Here is a 10290-nt window from a genome sequence, read left to right as displayed (position 1 = left end):
TGTCATAATATAATAGAGACAGTAGATCTAGCTGGTCTGTCATACTATAATAGAGACAGTAGAACTAGCTGGTCTGTCATAATATAATAGAGACAGTGATCTAGCTGGTCTGTCATAATATAAGAGAGACAGTAGATCTAGCTGGTCTGTCATAATATAATAGAGACAGTAGATCTAGCTGGTCTGTCATAATATAATAGAGACAGTAGATCTCGCTGGTCTGTCATACTATAATAGAGACAGTAGAACTAGCTGGTCTGTCATAATATAATAGAGACAGTAGAACTAGCTGGTCTGTCAAAATATAATAGAAACAGTAGATCTAGCTGGTCTGTCAAATTATAATAGAGACAGTAGATCTAGCTGGTCTGTCATAATACAATAGAGACAGTAGATCTAGCTGGTCTGTCATAATATAATAGAGACAGTAGATCTAGCTGGTCTGTCATAATATAATAGATACAGCCGATTAGCTGGTCTGTCATAATATAATAGAGACAGTAGATCTAGCTGGTCTGTCATAATACAATAGAGACAGTAGATCTAGCTGGTCTGTCATACTATAATAGAGACAGTATATCTAGCTGGTCTGTCATAATATAATAGAGACAGTAGATATAATAGAGACAGTAGATCAGTTGATCTGTCATAATATAATAGAGACAGTAGATCTAGCTGGTCTGTCATAATAAAATAGAGACAGTAGATCTAGCTGATCTGTCATACTATGATAGAGACAGTAGATCTCACTGGTCTGACATATTGTAATAGAGACAGTAGATGCAGCTGGTCTGTCATAATATAATAGAGACATAGAGACAGTAGATCTAGCTGGTCTGTCATATTATAATAGAGACAGTAGATACAGCTGATCTGTCATAATATAATAGAGACAGTAGATCTAGCGGGTCTGTCATAAAACAGTAGAGACAGTATATTTAGCTGGTCTGTCATAATATAATAGAGACAGCAGATCTAGCTGGTCTGTCATAATATAATAGAGACAGTAGATCTAGCTGGTCTGTCATAATATAATAGAGACAGTAGGTCTCACTGGTCTGACATATTATAATAGAGACAGTAGATGTAGCTGGTCTGTCATATTATAATAGAGACAGTAGATACAGCTGATCTGTCATAATATAATAGACAGTCGATCTAGCTGGTCTGTCCTACTATAATAGAGACAGTAGATCTAGCTGGTCTGTCAAATTATAATAGAAACAGTAGCTCTAGCTGGTCTGTCAAATTATAATAGAGACAGTAGATGTAGCTGGTCTGTCATATTATAATAGAGTCAGTAGATCTCGCTGGTCTGTCATAAAACAGTAGAGACAGTATATTTAGCTGGTCTGTCATAATATAATAGAGACAATAGATCTAGCTGATCTGTCATAATATAATAGAAACAGTCGATCTAGCTGGTCTGAATAATACAATAGAGACAGTAGATCTTGCTGGTCTGTCATAATATAATAGGGACAGTAGATCTAGCTGGTCTGTCATACTATAATAGAGACAGTAGAAATAGCTGGCCTGTCATAATATAATAGAGACATTTACCTAGCTGGTCTGTCATAAAATAATATAGACAGTAGATCTCACTGGTCTAACATATTATAGAGACAGTAGATCTAGCTGGTCTGTCAAATTATAATAGAGACAGTAGATCCAGCTGGTCTGTCATAATATAATAGAGACAGTAGATCTAGCTGGTCTGTCATAATATAATAGAGACAGTAGATCCAGCTTGTCTGTCATAATACAATAGAGACAGCAGATCGAGCTGATCTGTCATAATATAATAGAGACAGTAGATCTAGCTGGTCTGTCATAAAATAATAGAGACAGTAGATCTAGCTGGTCTGTCATAAAACAGTAGAGACAGTAGATCTAGCTGGTCTGTCAAATTATAATAGAAACAGTATATCTAGCTGGTCTGTCAAATTATAATAGAAACAGTAGCTCTAGCTGGTCTGTCAAATTATAATAGAGACAGTAGATCTAGCTGATCTGTCATAATATAATAGAGACAAAATATCTAGCTGGTCTGTCATAATATAATAGAGACAAAATATCTAGCTGGTCTGTCAAAATATAATAGAAACAGTAGATCTAGCTGGTCTGTCAAATTATAATAGAGACAGTAGATCTAGCTGGTCTGTCATAATATAATAGAGACAGTAGATCCAGCTTGTCTGTCATAATATAATAGAGACAGCAGATCGAGCTGATCTGTCATAATATAATAGAGACAGTAGATCTAGCTGGTCTGTAATAATACAATAGAGACAGTAGATCCAGCTGGTCTGTCATATTATAATAGAGACAGTAGATCTCGCTGGTATGTCATAATATAAGAGAGACAGAAGATCTAGCTGGTCTGTCATTAAATAACAGAGACATCGACACAGAGACAGTAGATCTAGCTGGTCTGTCATAATATAATAGAGACAGTAGATCTAGCTGGTCTGGCATAATACAATTGAGACACTAGATCTAGCTGGTCTGTCATACTATAATAGAGACAGTAGATCTAGCTGATCTGTCATAATATAATAGAGACAGTAGATCTACCTGATCTGACATATTATAATAGAGACAGTAGATCTACCTGATCTGTCATATTATAATAGAGACAGTAGATACAGCTGATCTGTCATAATATAGTAGAGACAGTAGATCTTGCTGGTCTGTCATAAAACAGTAGAGACAGTAGATCTAGCTGATCTGTCATAATCTAATAGAGACAGTAGATCTAGCTGGTCTGTCATACTATAATAGAGACAGTAGAACTAGCTGGTCTGTCATAATATAATAGAGACAGTGGATCTAGCTGGTCTGTCATAATATAAGAGAGACAGTAGATCTAGCTGGTCTGTCATAATACAATAGAGACAGTAGATCTAGCTGGTCTGTCATAATATAATAGAGACAGTAGATCTCGCTGGTCTGTCATACTATAATAGAGACAGTAGAACTAGCTGGTCTGTCATAATATAATAGAGACAGTAGAACTAGCTGGTCTGTCAAAATATAATAGAAACAGTAGATCTAGCTGGTCTGTCAAATTATAATCGAGACAGTAGATCTAGCTGGTCTGTAATAATACAATAGAGACAGTTGATCCAGCTGGTCTGTCATAATATAATAGAGACAGTAGATCTAGCTGGTCTGTCATAATATAACAGAGACAGCCGATTTAGCTGATCTGCCATAATACAATAGAGACAGTAGATCTAGCTGGTCTGGCATAATACAATAGAGACACTAGATCTAGCTGGTCTGTCATACTATAATAGAGACAGTATATCTAGCTGGTCTGTCATATTATAATAGAGACAGTAGATACAGTTGATCTGTCATAATATAATAGAGACAGTAGATCTAGCTGGTCTGTCATAATATAATAGAGACAGTAGATTTAGCTGATCTGTCATACTATGATAGAGACAGTAGATCTCACTGGTCTGACATATTGTAATAGAGACAGTAGATGCAGCTGGTCTGTCATAATATAATAGAGACATAGAGACAGTAGATCTAGCTGGTCTGTCATATTATAATAGAGACAGTAGATACAGCTGATCTGTCATAATATAATAGAGACAGTAGATCTAGCTGGTCTGTCATAATATAATAGAGACAGTAGATCTAGCTGGTCTGTCATAATATAATAGAGACAGTAGATCTAGCTGGTCTGTCATAATATAATAGAGACATAGAGACAGTAGATCTAGCTGGTCTGTCATATTATAATAGAGACAGTAGATACAGCTGATCTGTCATAATATAAGAGAGACAGTAGATCTAGCTGGTCTGTCATAATATAATAGAGACAGTAGATCTAGCTGGTCTGTCATAATATAATAGAGACAGTAGATCTAGCTGGTCTGTCATAATACAACAGAGACAGCAGATCTAGCTGGTCTCACGTCTGGAGGAAACCTGGCACCATCCCTACGGATGGTGGTGGCAGCATCATGCTGTGGGACTTGGAGACTAGTCAGGATCGAAAGAAAGATGAACAGAGCAAAGTACAGAGAGTTCCTTGATGAAAATATGCTCAGGACCTAAAACTGGGGCGAAGGTTCCCCTTCCAACAGGGCAATGACCCTAAGCACACAGCCAAGACAACGCAGGAGTGACTTCAGGACAAGTCTCTGGAGAGACCTGAAAATAGCTGTGCAGCAATGCTCTCCATCCAACCTGACAGAGTTGAGAGGATCTGCAGAGAAGAATGGGAGAAACTCCCCAAAGACAGGTGTGCCATGCTTTTAGCCTCATACCTAAAAGCGATTCCCCCTCAGGAGACTGAAAAGATTTGGCATGGGTCCTAAGATCCTCAAAAGGTTCGACAGCTGCACTAATCAAGAGGGTTAGGGTTAACCCTAACCCTAACCCTGGTTGCATCACTGCCTGGTACGGTAACTGCTCAGCCTCTGGCCGCAAGGCACTAGAGGGTAGTGTGTACGGCCCAGTACATCACTGAGGCCAAGCTTCCTGCCATCCAGGATCTCTATACCAGGCGGTGTCAGAGGAAGGCCCAAAAATTGTCAAAGATTCCAAGTCACCCTAGTCATAGTCATCTCTGCTAGCGCACGGCAAGCAGTACCGGAGCGCCAAGTCTAGGTCCAAATGGCTTCTTAACAGCTTCTACCCCCAAGCCATAAGACTCCTGAACAGCTAATAAAATGGCTAGCCAGACTATTTGCATTGCCCCCCCCCACCCCTTTTACACTACTGCTATTCTCTGTTTATTATCTATGCATAGTCACTTTAATAACTTTACCTACATGTACATATTACCTCAATTACCACAACTAACCAGTGCCCCCGCACATCGACTCTGTACCGGTACCCCCTGTATATAGCTTCGCTATTGTTATTTTATTGCTGCTCTTTAATTATTTGTTAATTTATTTTTTTTTAAAAATAAATGTTGGCTTTTTAAAAATTACATCTGCATTGTTGGTTAAGGGCTTGTAAGTAAGCATTTCACTGTAAGGTCTACTACACCTGTTGTATTCAGCATTTCACTGTAAGGTCTACTACACCTGTTGTATTCAGCATTTCACTGTAAGGTCTACACACCTGTTGTATTCGGCGTTTCACTGTAAGGTCTACTACACCTGTTGTATTCAGCATTTCACTGTAAGGTCTACTACACCTGTTGTATTCAACGTTTCACTGTAAGGTCTACACACCTGTTGTATTCAGCATTTCACTGTGAGGTCTACACACCTGTTGTATTCAGCATTTCACTGTGAGGTCTACTACACCTGTTGTATTCAGCATTTCACTGTGAGGTCTACTACACCTGTTGTATTCAGCATTTCACTGTAAGGTCTACTACACCTGTTGTATTCAGCATTTCACTGTAAGGTCTACTACACCTGTTGTATTCAGCATTTCATTTCACTGTTGTATTCAGCTATTTGTATTCATTTCACTGTAAGGTCTACTACACCTGTTGTATTCAGCATTTCACTGTGAGGTCTACTACACCTGTTGTATTCAGCATTTCACTGTAAGGTCTACACACCTGTTGTATTCAGCATTTCACTGTGAGGTCTACACACCTGTTGTATTCAGCATTTCACTGTAAGGTCTACACACCTGTTGTATTCGGCATTTCACTGTAAGGTCTACACACCTGTTGTATTCAGCATTTCACTGTAAGGTCTACTACACCTGTTGTATTCAGCATTTCACTGTGAGGTCTACTACACCTGTTGTATTCGGCATTTCACTGTGAGGTCTACACACCTGTTGTATTCGGCATTTCACTGTAAGGTCTACACACCTGTTGTATTCAGCATTTCACTGTGAGGTCTACTACACCTGTTGTATTCAGCATTTCACTGTGAGGTCTACACACCTGTTGTATTCGGCATTTCACTGTAAGGTCTACACACCTGTTGTATTCAGCATTTCACTGTAAGGTCTACTACACCTGTTGTATTCAGCATTTCACTGTGAGGTCTACTACACCTGTTGTATTCGGCATTTCACTGTGAGGTCTACACACCTGTTGTATTCGGCATTTCACTGTAAGGTCTACACACCTGTTGTATTCAGCATTTCACTGTCAGGTCTACTACACCTGTTGTATTCAGCATTTCACTGTGAGGTCTACTACACCTATTGTATTCAGCATTTCACTGTGAGGTCTACTACACCTGTTGTATTCAGCATTTCACTGTGAGGTCTACTACACCTGTTGTATTCAGCATTTCACTGTGAGGTCTACTACACCTGTTGTATTCAGCATTTCACTGTGAGGTCTACTACACCTGTTGTATTCAGCATTTCACTGTGAGGTCTACTACACCTGTTGTATTCAGCATTTCACTGTGAGGTCTACTACACCTGTTGTATTCAGCATTTCACTGTGAGGTCTACACACATGTTGTATTCAGCATTTCACTGTAAGGTCTACTACACCTGTTGTATTCAGCATTTCACTGTGAGGTCTACTACACCTGTTGTATTCAGCATTTCACTGTGAGGTCTACTACACCTGTTGTATTCAGCATTTCACTGTGAGGTCTACACACATGTTGTATTCAGCATTTCACTGTAAGGTCTACTACACCTGTTGTATTTGGCATTTCACTGTAAGGTCTACTACACCTGTTGTATTCGGCATTTCACTGTAAGGTCTACTACACCTGTTGTATTCAGCATTTCACTGTAAGGTCTACTACACCTGTTGTATTCAGCATTTCACTGTGAGGTCTACTACACCTGTTGTATTCGGCATTTCACTGTGAGGTCTACACACCTGTTGTATTCGGCATTTCACTGTAAGGTCTACACACCTGTTGTATTCAGCATTTCACTGTGAGGTCTACACACCTGTTGTATTCAGCATTTCACTGTGAGGTCTACACACCTGTTGTATTCAGCATTTCACTGTGAGGTCTACTACACCTGTTGTATTCAGCATTTCACTGTGAGGTCTACTACACCTGTTGTATTCAGCATTTCACTGTGAGGTCTACTACACCTGTTGTATTCAGCATTTCACTGTAAGGTCTACTAGACCTGTTGTATTCAGCATTTCACTGTAAGGTCTACACACATGTTGTATTCAGCATTTCACTGTAAGGTCTACTACACCTGTTGTATTCAGCATTTCACTGTGAGGTCTACTACACCTATTGTATTCAGCATTTCACTGTGAGGTCTACTACACCTGTTGTATTCAGCATTTCACTGTGAGGTCTACTACACCTGTTGTATTCAGCATTTCACTGTGAGGTCTACTACACCTGTTGTATTCAGCATTTCACTGTGAGGTCTACACACATGTTGTATTCAGCATTTCACTGTAAGGTCTACTACACCTGTTGTATTTGGCATTTCACTGTAAGGTCTACTACACCTGTTGTATTTGGCATTTCACTGTAAGGTCTACTACACATGTTGTATTCAGCATTTCACTGTAAGGTCTACTACACATGTTGTATTCAGCATTTCACTGTGAGGTCTACTACACATGTTGTATTCAGCATTTCACTGTAAGGTCTACTACACATGTTGTATTCAGCATTTCACTGTGAGGTCTACTACACCTGTTGTATTCAGCGTTTCACTGTAAGGTCTACTACAGCTGTTGTATTCAGCATTTCAATGTAAGGTCTACTACACCTGTTGTATTCAGCGTTTCACTGTAAGGTCTACTACACATGTTGTATTCAGCATTTCACTGTAAGGTCTACTACACCTGTTGTATTCAGCATTTCACTGTAAGGTCTACTACACCTGTTGTATTCAGCATTTCACTGTGAGGTCTACAACACCTGTTATATTCAGCATTTCACTGTCAGGTCTACTACACATGTTGTATTCAGCATTTCACTGTGAGGTCTACTACACATGTTGTATTCAGCATTTCACTGTAAGGTCTACTACACATGTTGTATTCAGCGTTTCACTGTAAGGTCTACTACACCTGTTGTATTCAGCATTTCACTGTAAGGTCTACTACACCTGTTGTATTCAGCATTTCACTGTAAGGTCTACTACACATGTTGTATTCAGCATTTCACTGTAAGGTCTACTACACATGTTGTATTCAGCATTTCACTGTAAGGTCTACTACAGCTGTTGTATTCAGCATTTCACTGTAAGGTCTACACACCTGTTGTATTCAGGTCATGTGACTACAATTTGAGCCAAAGGTGCTTCAACAAAGTACTGAATACTTTCGTAAATGCAATACGTTTTTATTTTTAATACATTTGCCAAAATTTCTAAAAACCTGTTTTTTGCTTTGTCATTATGGGGTATTGTGATGTCATTATGGGGTATTGTGATGTCATTATGGGGTATTGTGATGTCATTATGGGGTATTGTGATGTCATTATGGGGTATTGTGATGTCATTATGGGGTGTATATTGATGAGGAAAGACAACAATATAATCCATTTTAGAATAAGGCTGTAACGTAACAAAATGTGGAAAAAGTCAAGGGGTCTGAATACTTTCCGGATGCTCTGTATATGATATCAGCTAGCATGACCTCTGACTTCCTACCTACTGAATGCAGAGACATAAAAACGGCATCCACATGGTAATCATCTGACTCTGGGGAAGTGCAATAAATGGTCAAAATCCCAGCTGTTAACTCCAGGTGGCAGATGGACAGTTGAATCTGTTTGGTTTCCTTCATCCTCCACTCCTCAACCCCGCCGTCTTCTACCTCACATCATGTCCAGCTGTAGGGAGAGGAGATAAACCATGGTAGAGAAGTCACATATACAACTGTTGATCTTGTAGATGTGTAGCCGCCAACCCCCACGAACACACTTTCTCCCTGAAAATGTAACCACAAAAGATGAACACTCACCAAGTCGTCCACATCTCCTGTATCGTCCACCACGGCCGCTACTACCTCCTCTTTCTTCTCCCCTGCAGTCAGGAACTAAGGACAGAGTCAGGCTTCAATCAGGAAATAGGACTGGACAACTTCTCGTCAGTCATTTTACAACCACTCAGATATACTGACCAAACATATACACGCAACAATTTCAAAGACTTTACTGAGTTACAGTTCATATAAGGAAATCAGTCAATTGAAATCAATTCATTAGGCCCGAATCTATGGATTTCACATGACTGGGCAGGGGCACAGCCATGGGTGGGCCTTGGAGGGCATAGGCCCACCCGCTAGGGAGGCAGGTCTAGCCAATTAGAATCAGTTTTCCCCACAGACAAAAAAAATACTCCTCAGCACCCCCCTTCAGACAATCCCACAGGTGAGGAAGCAGGATGTGGAGGTCCTGGGCTGGCGTGGTTACACGTGGTTTGCGGGTGAGGCCAAATACTCTAAAATGACGTTGGAGGTGGCTTACGGTAGAGAAATTAACATAAAATTTTCCGGCAAAAGCTGTTGGACATTCTTGCAGTAAGCATGCCAATTGCACACTCCCTCAAAACTTGAGACATCTGTGGTGTTGTACTTTTTAGAGTGGCCTATTATACACACAAGGTGTGTAATGATCATGCTGTTTAATCAACTTCCTTGATATGCCACACCTGTCAGGTGGATGGATTATCTTGGCGAAGGAGAAATGCTCACTAACAGGGATGAAAACACATTTGTTCACAAAATTTGAGCGAAATAATATTTTTATGCATATGGAACATTTCTGGGATCTTTTATTTCAGCTCATGAATCCAACACTTTACATGTTGCCTTTATATTTTTGTGGGTCTGTTAATTTCAAATGAACCATTCTAATGCCTGGTTACCCCGGAGGAAGGTAGTTAGCTGGTACCTGCTTTGCATCATGACTCGAGAACGCGCTCCCTTCAACTTCGTCCTTGTTGATCAGGGTCAGGGCATCTGTTAATCAATACCACAATTAATAACCTGCTCACATAACACTGCTTTAATAAAGAGCGTTAACATGAGGCCTGCTATTGTACCTTGGACTAGCATGTCCCAGAATTCCTGAAGGCCTCTAACAGGAATACTGGTCTTCAGAGACTGGATGTAGCTGTTGTAGTGATCAGCATTCCCAACCTGAAGAAAGAGGAGATCCACATTACCTACCTACCTACCTACCTACCTACCTACCTACCTACCTACCTACCTACCACCTACCTACCGGAGAGGGAGGTACAATAGGAGATCCACATGACCTACCTACCTACCTACCTACCTGAGAGGGAGGTACAATAGGAGATCCACATGACCTACCTACCTACCTACCTACCTGACAGGCAGGTACAATAGGAGATCCACATGACCTACCTACCTACCTACCTACCTGAGAG

At 40.1% G+C, this 10290-nt stretch overlaps 1 protein-coding gene across 4 annotated transcripts in view; it reads right to left on the bottom strand.

Moving 5' to 3' along the window:
* Positions 1 to 8213: 8213 nt before the first annotated feature.
* Positions 8214 to 10290, bottom strand: part of xrcc5 (X-ray repair complementing defective repair in Chinese hamster cells 5) — a 47328-nt gene continuing 45251 nt past the window's right edge. For all 4 annotated transcript variants that reach the window (XM_052515729.1, XM_052515728.1, XM_052515726.1 and 1 more), the window contains exons 18-21: positions 9940 to 10036; positions 9789 to 9856; positions 8858 to 8932; positions 8214 to 8726 (exon numbers count right to left, since the gene is read on the bottom strand). In XM_052515729.1, the coding sequence (XP_052371689.1) occupies positions 8712 to 8726; positions 8858 to 8932; positions 9789 to 9856; positions 9940 to 10036 (255 nt within the window). In that variant the 3' untranslated portion in view covers positions 8214 to 8711. The remainder of the gene's footprint in view (positions 8727 to 8857; positions 8933 to 9788; positions 9857 to 9939; positions 10037 to 10290) is intronic.

Source organism: Oncorhynchus keta, unplaced genomic scaffold (assembly GCF_023373465.1).
Source record: "Oncorhynchus keta strain PuntledgeMale-10-30-2019 unplaced genomic scaffold, Oket_V2 Un_scaffold_29898_pilon_pilon, whole genome shotgun sequence".
In the NCBI taxonomy this organism is placed as follows: Eukaryota; Metazoa; Chordata; class Actinopteri; order Salmoniformes; family Salmonidae; genus Oncorhynchus; species Oncorhynchus keta.
The sequence above is the reverse complement of the archived record's forward strand: the minus strand, read 5'-3'. Positions and strand labels throughout refer to the sequence as shown.